The 23,563-nt window shown below is 31.8% G+C and overlaps 2 protein-coding genes across 7 annotated transcripts in view; one reads left to right on the top strand and one right to left on the bottom strand.

The window, feature by feature from the left end:
- LOC141451503 (neuropeptide CCHamide-1 receptor-like) overlaps positions 1-11,128 on the bottom strand; it is a 202,730-nt gene extending 191,602 nt beyond the window's left edge. The window contains exon 1 of one of the 2 annotated variants that reach the window (XM_074122942.1): positions 9,051-11,128. The gene's annotated coding sequence lies outside the window, so the exon portion shown is untranslated. Of the gene's footprint in view, positions 1-8,120; positions 8,881-9,050 lie in introns of those variants that run through there. The other variant, XM_074122943.1, reaches the window with a different exon arrangement.
- Positions 11,129-11,160: 32 nt separating this feature from the next.
- On the top strand, positions 11,161-22,669 carry LOC141451501 (uncharacterized). Of its 5 annotated transcripts, XM_074122937.1 has the most exons (9): positions 11,193-11,319; positions 11,411-11,575; positions 13,026-13,247; positions 15,413-15,890; positions 16,553-16,680; positions 19,251-19,364; positions 20,552-20,710; positions 22,259-22,352; positions 22,429-22,669. In XM_074122937.1, exons 2-6 carry the CDS (start codon positions 11,555-11,557, stop codon positions 19,311-19,313), a joined length of 912 nt encoding a protein of 303 aa, XP_073979038.1. In that variant the 5' UTR covers positions 11,193-11,319; positions 11,411-11,554; the 3' UTR covers positions 19,314-19,364; positions 20,552-20,710; positions 22,259-22,352; positions 22,429-22,669. The 5 variants fall into 5 exon arrangements, with proteins under 5 accessions (XP_073979037.1, XP_073979036.1, XP_073979040.1 ...); XM_074122936.1 differs by lacking the exon at positions 11,411-11,575 and having other exon boundaries at positions 11,161-11,319; positions 20,552-20,703; XM_074122935.1 differs by lacking the exon at positions 11,411-11,575 and having other exon boundaries at positions 11,161-11,319.
- The last annotated feature ends 894 nt before the right edge of the window (positions 22,670-23,563 follow it).

The following is a 23,563-nucleotide window of genomic DNA, read 5'->3' as shown; positions in this document are numbered from 1 at the left end:
GCTAATTTTTGAGCAAATGGTGCAAAAATATTGATGCAGTCGTCGTCGTCGTCGTCAAAAGGTGAATCATCAGATTCTTTATCTTCACCAACAGCCATAACTAATGGAGCGGGAAGTTTGTTGGGAGGTGTATTTTTTATTTCACGAATCGACTTGTTATAGGAGGCAGATATGTTATTTGGGTCTTTCATTTGGCGCGTTTTTAACATCTTTTTGAAATTATATAAAGATATATAACAGTAATAGTAACATATGATGCATTGAAGTGAAAGTAGTTGTCTTCTTTTACACACATTTTCATTACCAATATATAACTTAAAATTACATTTTTTGAAAAGTTATTAATAGCAAACCGCTTTTAATACTTAAACAAAAATTCAATAAACCGAGACCGAGACCGAGATCGAGACTGCATAAATTCTCGCCTCGTCTCGGTCTCGTGCAGCACTAAGAGGAGATAAGTATAGATGTAAATGGGTATTTTGCACTCCCTTCTAGGCTCCCACTTCCGGGAGTGGGGAGGGAATACTTAGGGGCAAAGTACCATGAACTAAAAAATATCATACGTAAAAAAAATTGATGCATTTTTTAACTGAAAAAAATGAAGTTTCCATCTTGCCTTAATTTAAAAAGAACTAGATCGAAGATATAACATAGTTAAAAATATTAATCACAACGTTCATTAAATTACAAAGAATAATTATACTATATGATAAGGTGTTGCCTCTTCGATTAAATATTTTCTTCATACCTAACAGTATAGGTAATATGATCTATGATCGTATAAGATGGATCAGGTATATGTCGCACTATGGTAACTGGAGTTATTTAGAGCAAACTAATTGACATCAAACCATCGGTTTTCAGTTTTAATATATATTTGCAAAATAAATCACGAAGCTATTTTCTAAATTAATTGATGTCATTGTTGTTATTGATTGGTATCATCGGAGAAAAGATATAAAAATAGAATGACGTAATTTAAAAAATGATATATTTATTTTAAATCTTTATTCAACATTTATTATATTTTTTAAAACTATATTTTCATTCAGATTACGAGATCAAATGTTCAGAATGAAACGTAGATAAAATAAATTGTCAGACCATGACCTTTGCAATATCAATAATTAATTTCGTACAGAAATATATCTTAGAATATTTCTTGATTTTATCATTAACATTGGTATAAATATTTCTGTAATAACAAAAAAAATTCAGTCAATAATTTAAAAAAAATTAAATCGAAAATAAAATGAAAAAATACACACACACTCACTCAAAAATACGAGGGTCGTTTGAAAAGTCCGTGCAAAGTCAGAGAGATAGCACTACTGGCGCGTATCGAGGTTATGTTTAGTTAGTAGCATCTCTTGGAAGAACACACACCAAGTTTCAGCCAGATCGGTCTATTTCTTTGTGTTTGGCATTCGTTTGAATCGAGGAAGTCGAGTGATTTTCTCACGCTTGACCAAAAACGAAATCGTATGAAGTGTTGCAAGGACGGTTTGCAGCTGTTCCAGAAGAATCCGCATGACTTTAAGCGTCGTTTCGTCACTGTGGATGAAACATGGATACATCACTACACTCCTGAGACCAAAGAACAATCTAAACAATGGGTTACTAAGGGGGAATCTGCGCCAAAAAAGGCGAAGACCGTTCCTTCGGCCGGAAAGGTTATTGCGACTGTCTTTTGGGATTCGCAAGGAATAATCCTCATCGACTATCTGGAAAAGGGTAAAACTATTACAGGTGCATATTATTCATCGTTATTGGACCGTTTGAAAACCGAGCTGCAAGAAAAACGCCCACGATTGGCCCACAAAAAAGTCCTTTTCCATCACGACAACGCACCAGCTCACACCTCAGCAGTTGTGGTCGCAGAATTAATGGAAATAGGGTTCCAACTCGTTTCACATCCTCCCTATTCTCCAGACTTGGCTCCCTCGGACTACTATTTGTTCCCCAATATGAAGAAATGGCAGGCGGGAAAAAGATTTTATTCAAACGAGGAGGTGATTGCAGAAACGAATGGCTATTTTTCAGACTTGGACAAATCCTATTATTCGAAAGGGATCAACAAACTAGAGCAGTGTTGGACGAAGTGTATAAGCCTAAAAGGAGACTATGTTGAAAAATAAAAAAGGTTTACCCCAAAAAATGAAGTAGTTTTTATTTTTGCACGGACTTTTCAAACGACCCTCGTAAAACCTCTTTTTTTAATATTTTGCCTTCTCTCAGCTTCATCTTTTACTCATCAATTTAACAATCTCAATGGTTCTGTTGGAAGAGAGAGCAATATTCACAGCTTCCATAAATAGCCTAAAGTACGTTATGTTCTAATTCAAATTTAAATGAAGTTTTATCGCAGCTATCTGGACGCACAAATCGAAAAATCGAATCGAAGTAACAAATCGAATTAAAAATATTGTATAGATATAAGAATCGTAAAATGTATGGTACTTTAGAGGAAAGCGTACAATTTCACTCCTTCCGCAAAACCCTCGCTGGAAACTAAATTTCCTATGAAAATGCTTCAAATTATAGTAATTGACCCTTAAGTATGTAAAGTCTTAACTAAGTCCAAAGCAGAAGTTTTTTTTTTTATTGGTACACTGTTTTCTGTAAGTTCTTCTATAATCTAGCAAATTTTCATCCAACAATATATGGGTGAAAAAAAGAAAAGTAATTCCATTTGCCAATTTTGGTTAACGTGCTAAAATTATAATGACGTAAACGTGTGGGTAGACTGATGATTGGCTCAGAGAGGCCTGAAACGTTTCTTGATAAACAAATTGAGAACTGAACAGGCTTTTAATGAATACCCATAAATGGAGTCACTCTGAAACTAACAGCAACAATTCACGTTTAGGAAAAATTAAAAATCACTTTTTGTGACTCAACGAATCTTAAAACTATTTCTGATGAAAACGCAATACCTTGAGACAATCGCAAGTGTTGCTTACAAATCGTAGTAAAGTAACCATATTCGACCATCCGTGATTACCCAGCTACATTTACCTTCACTTCTGATTCTAATTACCATAAATAGCCAAGTTTATCTCCTTATTGATATTCCTAACGAGAAGCAGATTTCCCTACGGTAAAGTCATCTAAATAGTTGTAACTAATTTCTTGGTTAGCCGGGCTGTCAAGCAATCTGACCCACAGACCAAGATCTTAAGCGTTCCAACTTCTGATAGAAGTTAATGGAATACAAATATTGTCTTTAAGACAAGCTGGACTGGATTTCTAATCAGCAAATGTTCTCTGGTATTATCACAACAAGTGTAATAAAATCACGTTTTGCAAAATAAATATTATAAGATCAAATACGTCACAATATGGTTGTAGCCAATTAAAATGTGCCCAATAATTATTTATTAATTTCTTTTATTAAAGTAATTTTTTTTAAATTTATTTGTTAAGTTACACCAGCGGCTAGATACACTATTAGTAATAATGACAATAACAGACACCACTACAAACTCCACTAATTGATTGGGGGAGAAGTTACCCTGTGATAACACTCCCTGAGTCGACTCCAGGATTAGCTACTCTCCTCAGAATAGAGAGAAAATCGCGAGGCTACTGGCGTTTTAATCGTCTGGGAGGATGATCTGGATGGTGATGAGATGATAAGTGGCGGACAAGAGGATTGGAATGGAGAGTGCAAGTTCTGATGAAAATTTTTATAGCGAGTTCGAGCAACCTGGACCTACAAACGAAATTTCCAGATCTGTGTGGATGGTTAGATTTTGAGACGTAAAATGGAGCTGTTTAACGATAATGCGGAGATTTTTGGACTGAAGCGATTGAATTCGTTGAAGATTGGAGCGTTTCGTGGGACCCCACAGTTCAACGCCGTACGTCCAGACGGGTTTTAGTATGGAATTGTAAATCATTCGTTTGTTATTAGATAGTTGGTCTAGTAGTCTTTTAAGTAGTCGATAACGCCTGTTAACTTCAGTTCGTTTAAGTCGTGTAGAGGGTTAAAGTAAAATAAACCGCAAAATATAAATTTCAGCTAGATCTCTTGCACCTTGCTCTTCTGGTTTTGGAAGTGCCCAGTTCCTAATATCATTTAGTCCAAAAAAGGTACTCAAGTTTCAACAGGTTGGAAGACAGTAATCTAGAACATTTTATAAGTTTACATTATGACCACTATCATTTAACGTGATGATTTTTTGGCCTGATAAACACTAATTTCAGTTAGAAGCGCTGAATCTAAATTATCATTAGCAATCCTACTAGAGGAATTATCCAAATAATACTCGTACTACGCCCAAAGTAGTAAATCTTGCCTATTAATGTAAAAGGCTAAATAGAGTGCTATTTACTATTCCTTAAAAACTATTTCAGTTTTTGATTATCATGGACCTGTACAGACAGGCACAAAAAACAGTTCATCGTGTAAATACTACTTTTCCAGACTCAGGGAAAATCTCAAAACGGATAAATTCAGGGGAAAAACTCAAAATGGACAATCTGTACGATTACAAAACTTCTTTCTCTTAGTAGGAAGGGTATTATAATACCAAAATATTTAAGTCAACACCACAAGTGATGAAAGTTAACTCAGGTGCATTGGAATGATTTAAGAACAACTAAATTTGGTATCTAGTAACACGGCAAGTGGTATTCATCTTCAGCTAATGTTTTTTTGATGGCTACCCTCCCATTTTTCCTTGAAAGCTGGAGCCAGAGGAAGAGGCAGCGTGCACTAGAAAACGGAGAAAGTTAATTTCTTAATTAAAATGTAATTACTGACGAAGAAATTCACGAGGATTTCATTTAAAAAAAGTTCTTAAGAACATTTTTCTTTTCTATCTTTTTAATGGAGTATCTTCAGATAACTTAAAGAAAAAGAAAAGGAAAATCTACAGGTAAGCACATTAAATACCTAGAAAGTAGTGAAGCGGAAACAGTTTAAGGATGATAACTTTTAAATCGGAAGTGAAGGAATGCCTCAGCTTGCTCACGTCCATTTCCTCCCGATACAAAATAAATAAAATAAAATAAAATCTCCAGCAATGCATTCAAAGCACATTCTTTAACTTGAACTTATTTCCCCTGGAAGTGAGATTGTTTTTATTTAAATGGCAGAGCAGTAATTTGTTCTGAAAGGATAAGCAAAACGGGACTAGAAGCAAGTAAATAAACAGTAGGAAGCAACCGCAATCAAAGTCACTACTGTGATCCTGGAAAGCCAAAGTAAGCAGATGGTCCAGGAAGCACATCTATGCAACTCATGCTAATCTCAACAGAAGCCTAACTTTTGAGGACTTCTCCTCACAAAAAGCAATTCATCATGGAAAACGTTTCAAATTAAAGAGAAAGTCCTCCCAAGTTAAAGAAAATCTTAAGCGCCATTTGCAAAAAAAACTGAAAAACAAAAATCAATAAAATCGCATTTCCAGTTAAACAGATTCTGGTCCAAACTTTGGCACATACATAAGCTACTTAAGTCAATCATAATGGAATATTAAATCAATACTTTTCGTTCACGGAACCTCAGAACACCTACGGAGAAAATTCTACGACAAAAATTGATCTCGATCGCCTACATCTTCTTATTCAAGTGGAAATAAGAAGATTCTAAGCAATTTAAAGCTGTGAATTGACGATTTTAGCCAAAGAGGTTGGTTACCTTAATAGAAAATTTGGCACAAACGTGGGACTTCCTTCCGTTTAACATGAATATCGCATTTTTTTCTTATTTTTTTGTAACACTTTATTTTTACTTATTTATTTTTGTAATTATATTTTCCATCTATATGACTTCAATTTCACAGCAAAATGATTTTATTCTTTAACGAGTCATACTAGTTTTCCTTTTAAAGTGAAAAAAAAACCCTAGCAGTAAAATTAGGTAGGGTATTTTCTTGTTTGTTGTTCCAACTGAAAAAGTCACTTTTCTCTAATGGGTTTGTATGAAAATTGCGTTTGTTTGGGAATTTTCTTCTATTTGCTTTTAAAACCAAGTCCATTAACTAAAATTACAATTCATTGTAATTGTAATTGAGTAACTCTTCTCTTAAAAGGTTGTTCTTTTCTCTTCGCTACTACTTTAAACCATTTCTCTTTAAATAGGAGGGCATCGTTTCCCTCACATAGTTATTAAGGACAATATCACAAAAAGGACAAGGAGGCACTGATATGTTAGCAAACATTTACACATAAATATTTTCGTAAAAATTTGCTTAACCCCATGAAGATGACAGTTAGTGAATAGTCCGAAATGTCGGCAAAATATTAGGTCTTTTAAGGCAATTTTTTGAGGAAACATCAATCCAATAGCCAACCATAGCTTAAAGTCTCTCTTAAAATGCTTAACCGATAAATTGCACTTTCGGGTGGCATATTTGGAATTTCAGGTTTCTTATTGCAGTAAATACGAGATTCCCAGTTCGATTCCTGCGGGTAGATATCTTTTATTTACTACTCAAATAGTAAAAGAGGTGCTTCAAGTTAAGCCCTTACTGAAAAAGTAGGTAATTACTTTACACTTTTATAATTTTTAAGCCACCCACTAGAGAGTATCGTTGGCGATGCAACCCTTAATTTTCGTACTTAAATAATAGCGCTTAGAATAATTGGATATTTATTATTATTTACCATACACTATACTTCTAGTACAAGGTTAAAGCACTCAAATTAAACAGCTGTAAATTAATAGTTTTATCAGCTATTTGTTTCCAGTTTCAGCTGACTATATGATCAGCTGCCTGTAGAGAAAACCATTGATCTATTTCATTTTTTATTACTCAATCAAACTAATGCTTGAAGCGAACAGAGCAGCCCCAGGTGTTACTCTGGTAGTTTAAAGCTGTAAAACGATCTGTTATAGTTAGGAGGAAAGTTTAACACACCGCCGTAAGGTGTGTAAAGGATTATCAAACCTTAGTTACAACTTAAATCCCTAATGGCCCGCCCTGAGATTATTTGTCTAGTAAGTTCACGTATATTAGAAGTTATTGTGCGAATAGTTGTTATAACACTATCTGGTTCTGTTAGCTCCATTTCTGTTCACATGATTTTCCATTTGTACTGTAGTATGTAACACAGTAAACATTAGATTTTACAGTAATCCAGATGGATTAGATTAGAGCAAGGTGCAAGAAGCAATGGTGTCAATGGTTTTAAAAGTTTTAAGGGATTTAACCACACTATTATGGGTGATAGAAGGTCTAACCCACCATCCTTGGACATAAATATAAATATTTTTTTAATTTTGGGCGCATCAATATCTGATATCATTTGAGCCCTTTTCTGTGCACTGTTAGCACTGCGCAGTATTCTCTAGTTACAGTAAACCCTGTAAGAAGCTCTTAGGAAGAGTAAATCTAAGGTACAGCAGCAGGGAATTCTGGCCATCAGGAGAATCCAGTAGGCTAAACACTGAGCCCAACCCTTACCCTAACCTTGGGTAGTCTATATTGCCTACGAGTAGGCAAAACCATACCTTAAATAATATTTTGAATGACTAATAAAAAACTGCGGTGCAATTATTGGGTGCTTTATGGCGCAGGCGTACCCAGAAGTTATTAGGAGTACCCCTTGAATGTTTTTGACGTGACGCTCGGATCGCCAGATAATATTTACTAATACTCATCAGAATTCTCGTCCATCCAGCATCACCCTGCTTTGAATTAACTTCTGAGAACTTAATAACCAGTACAACCGCCTCAATGTCAATCAAAATTACGACCCTGAAATTGATTACCCTTCCTTCCCTTATAATTTTAGCAGCACAAAATTTATTGAATCTCAAAACGGAGGCTGTGCCCAGTTTTCCTAGGCTTAATCCGAGGTATCACATATCTCGGTTTAAGCGCTATCCGAGATTTGCTCAATTAAGCGTCCCTCTAAAGTATTGTTCAAGGAAACGTTCCTTAAATCCCAAATTTAAGGGGAAAAAAAGTCGGTTTACTGCCATTACGAAAATAAATTCGTAGATCAAGAGAATTTTAAATATTTTAATTTCCATTAAAAACACTATTTTGAATATTGGCTCTCACCTTGCACTTACGCTTTTCACAGAGCGAGTAAACAACTAGCATGTAGTAAATTGAAATCTAATCTAAGAGAGCAGTGTATAATCAAGTCAGACCACTTACCCTTTACTTTGGATGATGGATCACTTTACTAGAAAGCTTCAGGGACTTAACATGGACGCCTGATTACGCACTATTTCCAACTTAATAAAAAATTCAATCTCTGTTCAATTCATCAATTTTCTTTTGCATGTTCAATTTCACAATTTAACTTTAAAGACAAACAGAAGTTCACATCCTTGTTATAATAATCTACTCTTCTCGGTTCTATGGTTCTAGCTTACGTTTAATCAGAATATATTATTAAAAATTTGGTACTTATACGAAGGGGGGGTAACTTAATAGGTCCAGAGAGGCTTTCGGAAGCTTAAAGCTTATCTTCCACCCTATAGACAAAAATAATAACTAAGCTTAACTCCAAAAACTGATCAAAAAAATTTTATAAACTTCCCAGATGTCAACTTTAATAAAGCACTGATTAACTCAGAAGCTGTGAAATGGTCAATTTGTGATGTTATTTGGGAAAATTTGGCCAAATAAAAAAATTCAGAAATTTAAACGCGTAACCAGAAAGGTATCTCTTTCAGAATGCAAAATATTTTTCGATTAGATACCTCTTGATTCTGAAACGTTATCCCTTCTAAGAAGGAGCGGTAGGGTAAAAAATAGTAGCCTGCAGAATCTCGTATACCATTGGCCAACTACTTTTGCCAAGCCTATTAATTAGGGTTTAAAACGTAATTGATACCAACAATTATTTCATAAAAAAAGAGTCCAGAATTTAAATTGTTTGGAAGAGGCCTGACAAGATTCTTTTTTAAAGAATTCATTCAGAATTAAATTAATTATGAAAAATTATAATTTAAAACGTAAAGAAAATTATTTTATAGTATATCCATAGAAAAATATTTGATTGAATACGATTTTATTCTAAGTACAACATCTTTATCAAAAATAATTTAATAATATCTGAGAACTTTTACAACTTCTTACCTTGTCTTATAATAAAATTATTTAATTTGCCCTTTTATTTATATGAGTTAAGCTGTAAACAATATTTTGTTCAAGTTATGTTTTAAACACGTAAGAGATATTTTTTAAAACCAAAAATGGGGCATACTTAAGTGTCGAACAGTGTTAAAAACGATACTGAAACACTCTCCGAGAAACTGGGTCTAGTTCAGTGGACTGCCAGTTGGGGCGCTATCTACCAGATGTTACTTTGCACTATTGTGTAGGATGAACATCCAGATCTTGTTTCTCCCTCTTGTCAGCCTTGCTTAACTGCATGCTAAATGCTGATTCTTTTTATATTCTTTCTCACTTTGTCAACATTTCTATTATGCACAAATTTTCTAAATAATTTTTTTTTTTAGAAATATATGTTCTAGGTCCCGTGAATTTGTATATTCCGAACATCACTTATTTAGATTTCCGACTTATAACTCTTTTTTACAAAATCGGACGTAAATGTTTAAGGGTAAGGATTCTTCTGATTTCCAGTTTCAGACTGTTTTATGACATATTAGCTGTAATGCGCTTAGTCTATTCGCTCATTTGAACTTAGTACAAAGCTATCTCTAGTTTTTTTGAAACTTTAACCGAACTTTCGGATTCGTCAGAACTGTTTAAAAATATTTTTTTGAGAAAAATGTCTCAAATAAAAGTGGTGGAATTTTTCTGATAATATGAATAATGTGGGAGAAAAATGGCGGTGCAGTTTTTCAGAAAATCACTCACAAGCTTGATTTTATGGACAAGCTTTTTGAAGTTTCTTAAAATTGTATAAGTGGCATGTTCCTAAGAAGCATTGTAGGGAAAAAGAGTTCCCCCAGAGCAATTGCTGGGAAGAAGTTCAACTTTTAGAAGCGAGAGGCTTCTACGCCTGTTTAGACAGGAAGTTATTTTAAAGAAAATTGTTGCAACTATTTTCAAGGAATTCGCTTAAAACTGAAGAAATTGCCTCAATAAATTTGCATTTCCTTTTGATGAATTTTTGGTTCCTGAAGACTTGAGATTCTCATCCAATGCATTCAGCCTGTCACGTCGCGACTATATCCTTCTTCTTTAAAGGGAGCCTGACTGGTAGGCATTACCATAATTCTGAGGATCACACAATTCCCTGGGGATCCTGAAGATTACACTTGTTTTTTTTATACATCTGTTGTTTATACAAGATATTAGAGATTACCTGTTGTGCAAATAGAAGTAAACATTATTGGCAATAAAAGTCACTGTAACAGACACCACTTTGTTTGGTAAACTAAATGAAGTGTATAACTTACAATGAAAGTAAACTTTAACAGACAGTACTGTAACTTTACTAAGTAGCTTAAGGCTACACAAACTACCCTACTTTACACAGTAGAGGGAGGGATCAACTGAAGGAAGTTAGGAAACAGGAACTAGCGAGCAAAGCAGGCAGAGTTAATGAACGCACGTCTTTGGAATTTACAATCTTAACGTTTTACGGAATTCCAAATAAGTTTTGCCTTACTCAAAGAGGAATTTAATGTATATGAGCTAAAGTTTGATGAGAACTTCTTTATTGAGAGCTGAGAATGTCTTCAGTGAATTGACAATTTATTTGTAAGAAATGAATTATGAAGAAAAATCGCAAAGTACATCCGAACTCTTGGATTCAATTAGCATCCAGCACTGAGAGATTCCAGTCTTCGAAGAGACTGTTAGACTTGAATTCCAAGTTACATATACAGGATCCCCAATTTTTTAGAGTCTAATTTCTGGGGGAAAAAAACATTTTATGGGGTGTGATGAGCTAGTTTACCTCTAATGTGACATTTCACTAAACGGTACGTTACTACTAAATAATAATAATGATCATCATCAGAGAAAGAAAATGGTTCGCCCAGTGGTTAGCGTACTACATTCCCACACGGAAATCCCAGATTCAAATCAATCTGCTGGCCACTTAGATTTTCTCTTTCTTCATCTCACTGTTGATTATAAAGAGAGAGCTGGGTATAAAGGTCGTTAATGCACTGTAATAAAAAGCTTCGACAATAATCTCAGAAGTAGATAATAAAATAAATATCTCAAAAACGAAATACATAAAATTAACCATAACAACTGATTTTATTGTTTATCAATTAAAATCATCTGTAGAATTATAAATAAATAAAATTACTTTGATCGGAAGACTCTCCAAAAACATAATAATAATAAAAAATTCAGTTCAAAATCCTAAAAGTTTAATGAGCAAAACATAATGAAATCAAGTAGCAAATTTTCTCCATCAAAAGTGAGAATTTAAATTCTTTATTTACTTTTTCTGGCTAGTTTTCAATTTTCTCGCTTATTCTAAGCATCCAAACTTTCATCCATCATCGCAGGTATACTAATAATCGATTTGGCTTAAGGGCATTCGATTTCACTTATGTTTCCAAGATATAGTGTGCCAAGTATACTAGTGAGACGGAAAGGTAAGTGAAGCCACGTTCTCTACACCAAGCTGGTTTATTTTCTACTGCTGATTTATGGATGAAAGCCTTAATACGGTCAGTGTTACTGTAAACAATGCATGCTTCTACCGCACTGTGCGCACATAACCTCATTCGTAATAGTCTACCAATTCTTTGGCAGTTAACGTTGCTTTTTTTAGCCACATTTATCAGTTATCCTTGAGTAAAAAACTTTGCAAGAGTCGCTGAGCTTTGTTATGTAGAATCTATTTATGTGAGACAATTGGTGTGCACTTTCTTTGTAAGCGTAAGAAAAATTTAAAAATATCGTAATCCATCAAGTGAAGTACCACTGATTGAAAGGGAAAACAATCCTATTATTGTTTAGGTGTAATATGATATCATGATGATATTGTGTATTTTCATTTTTTCAACTTCCCGTCGTAGAAATTGGAATAGACAGAAAACTTTTACTGAACCAGTGAGAGTGGTGTGTTTTTGTTGGTGAGTTGTAAATGATTGTAGTTCAGATTAGATTAGAACATGAGGCGTGTCTTGTTTCCTAGGCCCGCAGCGAAAAGAGCCTTATCATATTGCAAAAAACCTCTTATTACAAGAAAAATCAATCTTCTCTGATTTCCATAAACTTAAATCCTCGACAGATGTTCCTGCCTTTTTTTGGTTGGCAGTATTTTCAATAAATGCTCACTTTACTGCATTTCTGTGTCAGCAGATCTGACATTCACCGAATCTAATATATAACTTATTCATGTATATCAAGCCTTGGAATTCTTTCCTACGATTATTTGGACTGTGCAATATCATCTCATTATCTAGCTCTGGTACTGTTTCTAACTTCAAATTCATCAAATTTGTGTTTACGGTTATCCTTTCGGTTGTGAGGAAAGGATTCTAATTCAAAATGATAATGCAGAAAAAATGTGTCCTTCCTTGCTAGCATTTACTATAACCCTCCTTATTAATTCCCTTTAAGGGAATAATACCAAAGCATGCATCTATCATTTTTGCTCAAATATATTTTCTGATCCGTGATAACCAATATAATCTGATAATTTAGCATTGTTTTGTCCAAAGCAAAATTTCCTATATTAAGTAGAAATATTATCTCAACTAAAAATGGTTCAAGTATAAAACAATTTGAATTGCAACATAATCAATGATCCTAATTTCAAAATAAAATTACTGAAAGATACATCTAATCAAGAAATCAGCTGTTATATTATTCATAGATTAACTTCTCATGACAGGTTAGGTGGGCCATCCTTATCAAGAGGTCGTTTTTGGAGTTGGAGAGTTGTGACTGTAAATTCTCAAACGTAATTCTTACATCTAGTTCACTTACTGTTCCCATTAAGAAAATTATTATCTATTTGATTCGTTCTAAAAAAACACTTAGATTAATATGGCGTTTTATTGTTTTTTCAAAAAGTAATGTTTTTAATGCCCTTCTTATTAAAATATAGAATTAATAAAAACGTTTTTCTTGAAGAAAAAATAATATTTTTTTATTTCATTTTTTTTGTAGCCATTAGAAACATTTGACATTTGGAAGGAAAAGAAACTTATACAGGAATTCAATCAACGACGACAAGAATTATTGGATCAAAGTATAAAGGAAAAACTAAGCCAACATATTACAAATGGACGAAAAGAACTTAACGAACTGGCCGTGAGAAATTGGTTGAAAAAGAAGGATCAGGCGAAAAAGGAACAAGAGAGAAAATGCGCACCCGAGAAGGGAACCGTAGTAAGTACTTTTTATGTCCTTTGGAATGCACAGATTTGCTAATACTTAGAATAATCAAGATTTAAATAAACTATTAATACATTACAAACATTTAAAGTGTAATATTGTTTGTATGAAGTGAATAATTGGTTTCAGTATCTCAGCTTTTGCTTTTGCAAGTATCAGATGCAAATTAGTGGGCTTTACTAACTATAGTGTGTCACGATTTTCACTTGTAGAATGGTACTCTAATGTTAGTTCAATCTGGGGATTCTTTGTCTCCAAATTTATGGATAACACCTTTAAGTGTAGCTCAATTTAAATACCACTCTCCAGTTCCATTTGAATCTGTCCTCGAAGCTTTGTTCACTAAAACTTAACATTTACTCAGTTTCTTAATGATACAAAGCTGTCGCAAGATTAAAACTGAAGTTGCTGTAAACCAGTGGTTGTAAAAGTGTGTTCTGTGAATCCGTGCCCTTTTTGTGCAAATTTTAGATGCAAATTAATGGACATTACTACAATGGTCTTTCATAGTTGAACGCGATTTTCACGTGTAGAAGGATATTCTAAATGTTCTAATATCTTCATGTTTATGATCTGGGGTATCATTTGAACAAATGGCGCTTTCTAGAAAGGTTACAAATTATGTCTTTCGTTTCGTCTTGAATGAAAGTAATAGTAGATGAAAAAGCCATGTTACTTAGTATTTCTGAATAGTATAAAATTTTCATAAGGAACTTGTTTTTCTTTATATAAATGGAAAGACTAATTAATACCACATTCATTTTGAAAAGAGCCCTCAAAGGATTTCTGTTGAATAGAAATATTCAGCGATTTAAAAAACATTGTACATAAATATGTATTTTAAAATTAGTTTTTTTTCGACATAACTTAAAATAAAATAATGAAACGCGTTAAAAACTCTTTAAATTTTATTTTTTTAATTTGTAGATAACATATCTTTATGCTTGTTTTTAAATTGTTCTTGATTATAAATTTTTTTGATTTTTTTTTTTGAGATTATCTTCAAATTTTAGCGTTTTATTGAATTTCGCCATGCTATCATTTAAAAATTATTTTCTTTCCATTATTATCTTCGTTTTGATTAAGCTGTTGACAAAAATCTAAGGTCTTGATCTGACTATATCTCCATTGAACCTAATCAAAAGTAATGCTCATTTAACGGAAGTTTTCTTCTGTTTGAATCTTAATTATTGCAATTATAGATGTCAATAATATTGACATCTATAATGGTGATTGATGGTGTAGCGACCCATTACATTTTAAAAAGAATAAACGTTCATTTAAGGATCTTCTTGGGAGCTAATTCTTCACCCCAATCCATTTTGTTATTTATTGAAGCCTAATCTCAACTACTTGTTGAATTCATCTTCTTTTTTTTATGATTTATGGCGCGTCAACATCTAAGGTTATTGGCGCTCGGAGCTTTTTTCAGTGCACTCTCGTTACAGACAACACTCCATCACCGGTCAGTGAGCTGTAAGAAGCTCCTAGGTAGAGAAAATGTAATGGTCAGCAGCTGCATTCGAATTCGGGACTTCCACGTGGGAATCCAATACGCTAACAGCCTAGCTAATCCCTTCTCTAATTCATCTTTATTCTTATTGCATTAAGAAAACTTTTAGGAATAAAATTACCTTACGTACTTAATTTGCCGTGGATCCACCACCGCATCTTTGCATTCTAATAAAATTGGAAAATTATTACCAGTGACCGACTATTCAAACAATGATTTGATGAAACAACAATTTTTTTGTCCATATATGGTTAAAATAGAATACATTTCTGTTTTAACAGTAGCATTTTCATTACATGTGGGCGAAATTTATTGCTATCTGTTGTCAGTAGTAATAAAAATATAATTTTACCCGAATTTTTTTAGTTTTATTAATGGTTACTTTCCTTTTCCTGAAATACGAATCCGTAATTTTTGGGGGGGTTCTATGATTTTTCATTTGCTCCTATTTCAAGCTGCATTATGTTGTCACAAGTCAAGTTATCTAAGTTTCTCTAAATGCTGATTTAGAAACCCATATTGTTGCATTTTATTGCAAGTTTTTTTTTATTTGTTTTTAGAAAATTGATACAGTACAAATATTTTAAAAATGATGAGAAAAAGTTGTTTGTGTTTAAAACAGATTTGTTTTAAATTTATGTTTTAGTCAAAAGTGATACACAGATCAAGAAGTAATAGTATCTATTCAAGACCAATGCCTATCAGTGATTTAAGTATGTCGTTTAGATCGAATTTAGCACCATCAGCCTATAGAGGTGATAACAATTTGGAAACAATGGCAGTGAAGAATGATAATATAAAAATTAAGAAAGATAAAGGTGCGGGTGATTGCAGTAGATGTGATTTTGCTAAAGTATACAAGAACAAATTAGAACCGCAAGAGAGTAATGAAGAGGAAAGGACCAGAACAGAAACAATAAGTTCCTTAGATTTTAGTAATAATAACAAATGGAATTCTAAAACTTTAGAGGAATATTATAGATTGTTATATGGTTATTACAACGATAGTCTACAGGATGGAAACTATGAATATAGTCATAGTGGATCATCCATCTCAGACCGAGAAGCAAATAATAAGATTTCATACAACCAATGGTTAAGAAGGAAGAATAGACTTCTTAAAGGTGAAAAGATTTTCATTTGATCGTTTGATGTTTTTATGTTTCTCACTTTTACGTCAAAACCTTGTAATCAACTTCAATGGGCGTACCAGTATCAGCGTTGCTTATCTGATACGAAGTGGTAAATGTCCAACGTGATTTGTCGTAGAGCGTTGTACAGAATGGTTAGGCCCTTTTTTATTATTTAAATTTACCTGAAATAACTAAATGACGTATCTTGTCATTTATGGTTCGTCGTAACCAAAAAAGCAAGCAACCAGGTACCTGGTTTAATTAACACATTGCAACAAACAGAAGTAATTAATACTTCTTAATTACAACTAAAATTAAGAAGTATACTTATTCTTAAATAACACTGGTGGATCTAAAAAAAAAAAGTATTAGAATTTTATTTAATGGCTTAAGGAGGAGTATTCAGGTTCAAGTTTGGGGTTTATTGCGATTTTCGCTAAGTGCTTAAAAACACACACGAATCGCAGGGAGAAGATTTTCTAAGGTACAAGAAAATTTCGACGTTTATTTGGAAGTTGCAGATAAAAAATTTGGAGAAAAATATTTCATATATTTCAGTTCTAATTAAATTTGCGAAACCCAGTGTATTTTACTTGTTTTTTTTTTGTTTTATTTTAAACAAAATTATTGTTAATAATCTGCTTCTATTCCAGAAAGGAAGTTACACGAAGAGAGGGCGAAGTTGCTGAGTGAAGATCAAAAGATGCAAAAGAGATTGATGTCTAAGCAAGCTCTAGAGAACTGGTATGTGAAAAAAGCATGCCAAACATTCAAGAGTCAGGTAAAATATTCCAATGATTCCTGTAGAATTTAAGCATTGGTAGATTTATTGATATGATTCAACGTAACATAGCAGGAATTTCATTTGAAGTTGTCCTTGCAAGGCCAAAAAAATAAAAGTTCTTATAGTCTTCCTGAAATAATTGGTCTACAATCTATCAAATAAGAGGAGCCTGTTTTTTTGGGTTTGAACCATGTCTCTCTGTCCTAGACGAGCACTGGTCTGAAAATACTAAGAATATACCCTAGAATAATTTGTCCTGGTTATTTGTTTCAAATAAAGGCTATTGTTTATTTTACAAACAGATAACCTTCCAACCTGAATATATATCGTAGGAGCCGCTTTCGGATCACCGTCTGTAATATCCTAGTTTCAGTTAATAGATTTTGTTCTAGTTTAAAATTTCAACAACCTTTTTACAATACGTAATTTATACTTATTAAAAATACTTATTGAAGTTAATTATAATTACGTTTACAGCCTTCTTATTCTTATGATTATTCTAGTTAGTATTTGTCACTAATAAGTCAGTAACTATCCTGTCGGTAATGTTTGTTTATAGAATTTGAAAGTTGTTCAATAAAATAGTTTATATAAAAATTATGGCTCGACTTATCGGTTATTCCATTTCTTGGGGCATTGCCATTGGGTCCTCAATATCAGTTATACGTCTTAAGGTGGAAAGTTATTTTCATGGATACCTAAATGAACCACTACGCGGCTATGGCCAATAAGTTAATGACCCAAAAGTAAAACCATTCACTACGGCTTATCGCCTATAGTTGCCGCACAAAAATCTATTCTCCAGCTAGTTCCAGTAGATTTACAATCACCCACGTTGGTAACCATTGATCTCCGCAGTGTACAGTTTTTTATTTCATAATATTCTTCTTTTTTTTATAATCTTCGAGTTTCCTCACCTCTAAATTTGATAAGATTTAATTAAATGTTTTGCGTAAGCCCAGGTTTTAAGTAAAATTGGGTTAACACCAAAATCTTACATTTTTAAATAGATTCTTCCGATTTACTCTCTTAGAGACCTAAATTTGAATTTTGTGAGTTTTAATGTGAGAGACATACCAGTTATTAGTGAGATATTAAAGTTAAATTGATGGGTTATTGATTTTTTAAATTTTATTTTATTTTTAACTAAATTTAAAAGAACTACTACATCTTTCAGCAGGTGCCGATGAAGTAAACCGATGAGAGTAAAATTCAAATTTATCAATTCGTTGCAGCTTTATTTGCATGAGTAATAATAGTTGCTGCCTACTGCCATGTACGAGTATAACTTGAATATTGAGCATGTTCTTATTTGAATAAATGATTTCATAAATGTCGAATTTGTAAAATTTATTGTTGTACTTTTTTTAAAAAATAAGTTGTCTTCCAGCCTCTCTGGGAAGGCGGCCGCAATTTTTAGAGGTTTCCTTCTTATTTACAGTCAGAAATGTGTTTAACGGCTAAGAATGATTACCTAAAATGTTTGTAGTGTTGCTAGTTTTTTTGGGAGATTATAGTTGGTTTTCTACTACAAGCAGCTTCAAAAATGTACGTCAACTGTAGCCATATTTATAAATTACTCTTGGTAAAATTTCACGCAAACATATCTAAATTCTCCATTCCAATGCAGTGTTTACAATTCTCTGACATACGAGCTTGCCCTTGATAGTAGCGTACGTTTGTCAAAGAGTACTTTGCTCTGCATTCCCTTAAATAATTAGGAAGATAAACTCCCCGCTAGACAGAGTAATTTGTAAAATTATTCATTGGTATGAAAAGATATAAAGATGTTTCTACATAACATTAGTTGTAAAGATATGCACGGAGGCAGTTCTCTTTGCTTGCGTTCAGAGGGCAGTACAAATTAAATTTGAAATCTTTTGTAAATGAAACAGCTCATGTAGTTAAATAAAACCTCTTTAGATTACAATAAAACAATAAGCTGTTAAGATATCAGCTAGAAACTAACCAATTTAAAATCCGATCATTATAATTAAACTAAGTAAAATTCGAGCAAATATTGTAATGAATGGTGTAGCCGAAAACAATAATATAAGAGATTAACGGATCAAATTAATTTTATAACGATTTTAAAGGAAATAAAAAGATTTCTACTGCAGAAATCTACTACTTTTAAGTAAAAATAATATTCAAGAAAATACAATTACATATGATGCGGTGAGTGAAAGTCATTGAATTGATAAAATTCAAATTTATTGATTATACGTAAATATTAAGAAATATTGCGGAAATTCAGGATTGATTCACTTCAAAAAGATGTCCAGCATAGGAAAATTCAATTACTTTCATCAAGGGTAGATAAATGCTAGGAGTGCATGCCCGTGCTATCTAGCGGCTTTATTTGAAACCACTATATGTTCTACTTAAAGACAGTAATTTTTATAATACACTACTATTATAATTCACTTTATTTGCTTTTTTCACTACCTTCAATATATGTAATTTGTAAACAAAAGTAAATACTTATAATACATAAATACATTAAATTTATTTGTATTGGTTAATATTTTGAAAATGTATTAAATATATGTCTTTATTATTTTCAGTTAAATTTCTTAAAAGCTCCAACTTTCAGAAGACTTGAAAATTCTCAAAGACAATGTGTGTAGCTGAAGTTTAAGGTTTCTTCTGAGAAAAAATGAAACCTTCGGAGTCAAAAGGTAAAGATGAATACGTTAATTTCCACTACTGTTCAATTTTGTGGTCTAATTTTGTTGGACATTATTCAGTTACATCTTGCATTCAATAATCTTTAATAATTAATAAATGAAATAAAAGAGTTCCATACATACATAATTAGTGATTGTATTTAAAGAATGGTGTTTGTGCTGGACGAATAAACTACGAGATTTTTACTTCTAAAGTAATAGGATCATTATCTTTATTTAAAAAAGTACCAACAGCCGTTTTTAATGTTATTTTATTAATAAAGCAGTCACAAATAGACTTTATAAAAATATAAAAACAAATTGAAATTAAAATAAAATGTCAAGAAGTTCTAATTCTAATAGAAAGTAAATGATATTCTTTTAAATCCTAGGACAAATGCCATTTATTTTTAGAGATTTATTTGCCCACAAATATGTAATCTTTGGCAAGTTATGAAAGGTTAGCATTTTTATAAAATCTCCAAAATTAAGCGTCCCTTTAGTTCTGTACACCATAAAACTTTCCATTGTTATATTTCATTTTATTGTTTACGCTTGTGTAATTCACCTAAAATTTAGTTTTCTTTCTTTATCAAATGTGTATTGTTCATACAAACGTTTTGCATGTTAAGATGATACTTAATGGTCAATTACCGTGCATTTGATTGACAGGTACACTTTAAAAAGATGTTCAACTAAGAAAATGCAATTACTTTCAACAAGGGTAAATAAACTAAGTGCCAGGAGTGCATGCCCGTGCTATCTAGCGGATATATTTGAAACCACTATGTAGCAGAGGCATCATGGATACTGTCTACTTACATAGACAGTATTTTTTATTTGTTTATTTGCTTTTTTTCTCAACGTGCAACATTTGTAATATGAAACAGAAGTAAATACTTTATCATTTATTTAAGTATTTTGCATTTAATATTTTCTATTCGTACAAAGTCGCGACCACGAACTGACTGAACCTCTACAAATAATAAAGTTTATCGATTTTTTTATGTTTAGAGATTAGGTGCGTTATTTCTTTAAATTGTATAGATACGAAATGATTGTTCAGTCCATTTCTGTTACCATTTCCAAGCTTACAGAGACATACTATCTTCATCTTTAAGAGTATATACTGTCCTCACTCCTTTGAGATTGTGGTTGTTGCTTTAAATAATTAAGATAGATTGTTTTTGTTGAAACAGATTTCTAGTGTTATGCGGAGCCTTAGCTTTTCTTGATGCTAGAAGCATCTACAGCACACGTTAATGTACAGTGTAGTCTGTGCCGGTAAAACTGCAGAGATCAAAGAAATTACAGGGTGCCTTTTTTTGGTCTTGGAGTTGTTCGAGTCAAAGTGAGTCGTAAGTTGAACTTATTACTTAATTATTAATCTCTCTAAATCATTATTGTTTAGCTTAAAAAAGATCAAGTTATCAAAACTATTTAGTAAACATGTTCTTAGGAACAATCTCATTTAGAAAGTGATCGAGTTGTGATCTAATTGAAGTAAATAGTTTTTTAAGAAAAACAATGTATTTAGTTTTCAAACTAACCAACTCTCTTCCACCCCCTAATTTAAAAAATTAAGCGCGCTACTGCATAGCGTGCATTTGTATATTTGGTTTGTATTTGGGAACAAAATATACATGTTCAAAACAATTAAATTTGTCTGCTATGTATAGCTGCTTGTTTGTAAATAAATAAAGTAGTTTAATCTTTCGGGGTAGGAATGGATATTTAAACAGTTTTATTTATATTTAGTGCTTAATATATGTTGTTTTTTTTTACTTTATCAGTAGGGCGATTTAGTAGGTTTTTCATTTCTTTAATTTAAGTCCGTTAAGAATTTATTAAATTTGCTTTTTTCAAAATTTCTCAAGTTAACTGTAGTTTACAATCAAATTCAAAAATGTATTTCTTTCATTTTACAATCAAATTCAAATACTTATTTATTTCATTTGATTTTTAAAGAGCTAACCTGAGAAAGGTAAATGTCTGAAGTGCAAGCCCATGCTATCTAGCGGCGTTTCGTAGAATTATTAATAGTTCTTATCTCTTTAACAAAAACTTCGTTTTAAAAGTGAAGTTAGGGGTTGATTAAACCTATAAAAAGGTATTCAAATCAGCCAGTACCCTTCATTTCTATTCATACTTCATTAATTTAAATTAAATTAAAAATTAAGTAATTTTACAGCATTAACTTTTCATCATATCGTTTAGAATTTATTTGAAGTCTAAGTCCTTTACGCTGGTTATTTTTATACAAAAATATTTTTCTGTTCAAATAATTGAATGTTAAATAATTAAATTCTGTTTAAATAATTAAATAATTATTAATAATTTAAAAAAAACAACACTATTTTAACTCTATTCCAAATTTTTCTTGTGATTTATCTATATTCTGAATAATCATCACACTCGCCCGCAAATTAAAAAGAGATATTTCAATCTTGAATTCGTCTAACGGCAGAATATCCAGTTTATAGCACTTGTGATCATTTATTTCTGAATTTTAATTTAATGTAATCTCTTAATTGAGTTGTTTTGTAATTAAATAATTTGTAAAGCACTTTAATAATAACTGCCTACCCTTATAATATGCTTTCCATTTTATCTTTATCTATTTTATTAATGCTTTGTGGATCTAGGCCTATCTTATCTATTTCAAATCAGTCTAATCAAAGTAATACATTAATATTCCTTTAATTATCGTTATAACATTTTTAAAATAATCGTTAATGCCATTTTCTGATGAATACTAATATTACTGATATAAATATTAGTTCTACGTTAACATTATAAGAAATACATTATATGTAAACTGTAGTTAAACTGTGGCATAATTATAGTAATTACTTGAAAAAAGCAAATTTAATATTTAATTTAATAAATATTTGTTAATTTTTCAGGAGTTAATTTTCAACGAATTAACTTTTTTCGAAGTCGTCTTTTTGACATCAAACATTAAGTTTTATGATTGTGACTTCTCTGCTTGAATTCAAGGTACTTTTTTAAGAAACAAAAATAAATAAAACATTCAATGCCCAAGGTAGCCATTTTAAAGAATATTTTATTTCAGGCAATAGGCCAGATGGCACAGACGTCAATTGTAAGCCAGGCGGAAGTGTAGTGAAATGCAGGCTGTATATGTGATTTTGTTAATAAGTACTTGTTAATAAGTCTTAATTGTAATTCCTTTTACATTTCGTTAAGCATTTTATTTAAGTTTATTTAATATTGTTTTATTAGCAATGTTATCAAATTGTTATACACAGATTGCATCTTAGAATTACTAATAAATAAAATTGAATTCAGGATAATCTATTTTATTTCTGTAACTCCTACTCCTCTATTATTATTATTATTCAAATTGTGAACCACAAAACAACAATTATAATCCAAAAATTAAAATCAACGAAGTACAACCGACAAAATGTTTATTTAAAAATAAATGGTAAAATGTTAGTTAAAACTTTTGCCGTAAGAGAGAAGCAAAAAACCAATTAAAAAATGTTAGTTTAAACTTTTGCCATAAGAGTGCAGCAAAAACAGCAATTAAAAAATGTTAGTTTAAACTTTTGCCATAAGAGAGCGGCAAAAACAGCAATTAAAAATTTTAGTTTAAAAATTTGCCATTAGAGAGCGGCACTAAACAGCAATTAAAAATTTTAGTTTAAAAATTTACCGTAAGAGAGCAGCACCTACTAGACAAAGTAAACTAAAAATTTTAAAAGTTTAGTATCAAGGTGCACGCTGATGCAGAAGCACCAAGTCTAAGGGGAGAGTAGGGTTGCTATGTTCGTCAAATAATATTATGATGCCTTATGTTAATATCATCTAATCAAATAAAATGTCATAAGAGTGTTGGGTATAGAATGAAGAAATGCCAGTATATAACTACTATCAGACAATAAAAAAATAATTCATACAAATAATATAAACGAAAAAAATAGTTTTATATACATTAAAGTCATTAATAAAAAAGACATATTTCTATTGCTAAAGAGGAAGTGAAATGTTTAGTAATAAGAAGAAAATATACTCGCCCCACCCTCCCACCCTGTGAACAGAAATTACACTTATAGAAATTATAACAAAATGATCAGTCGGGAAGGAAGATCTACTTTTTCGCAATTTTCCTGCACAATAAAATTTATTATTGCTTAATTGCATTATATTTTGTTGCATATTGCATAATACCACCTAATGATTAA

This window comes from Rhodnius prolixus, unplaced genomic scaffold (assembly GCF_049639745.1).
Source record: "Rhodnius prolixus isolate KJV_2025 unplaced genomic scaffold, Rpr scaffold_8, whole genome shotgun sequence".
Lineage (NCBI taxonomy): Eukaryota > Metazoa > Arthropoda > Insecta > Hemiptera > Reduviidae > Rhodnius > Rhodnius prolixus.
Note: the sequence above shows the minus strand (reverse complement) of the source record. Positions and strands in the feature narration are given on the sequence as shown.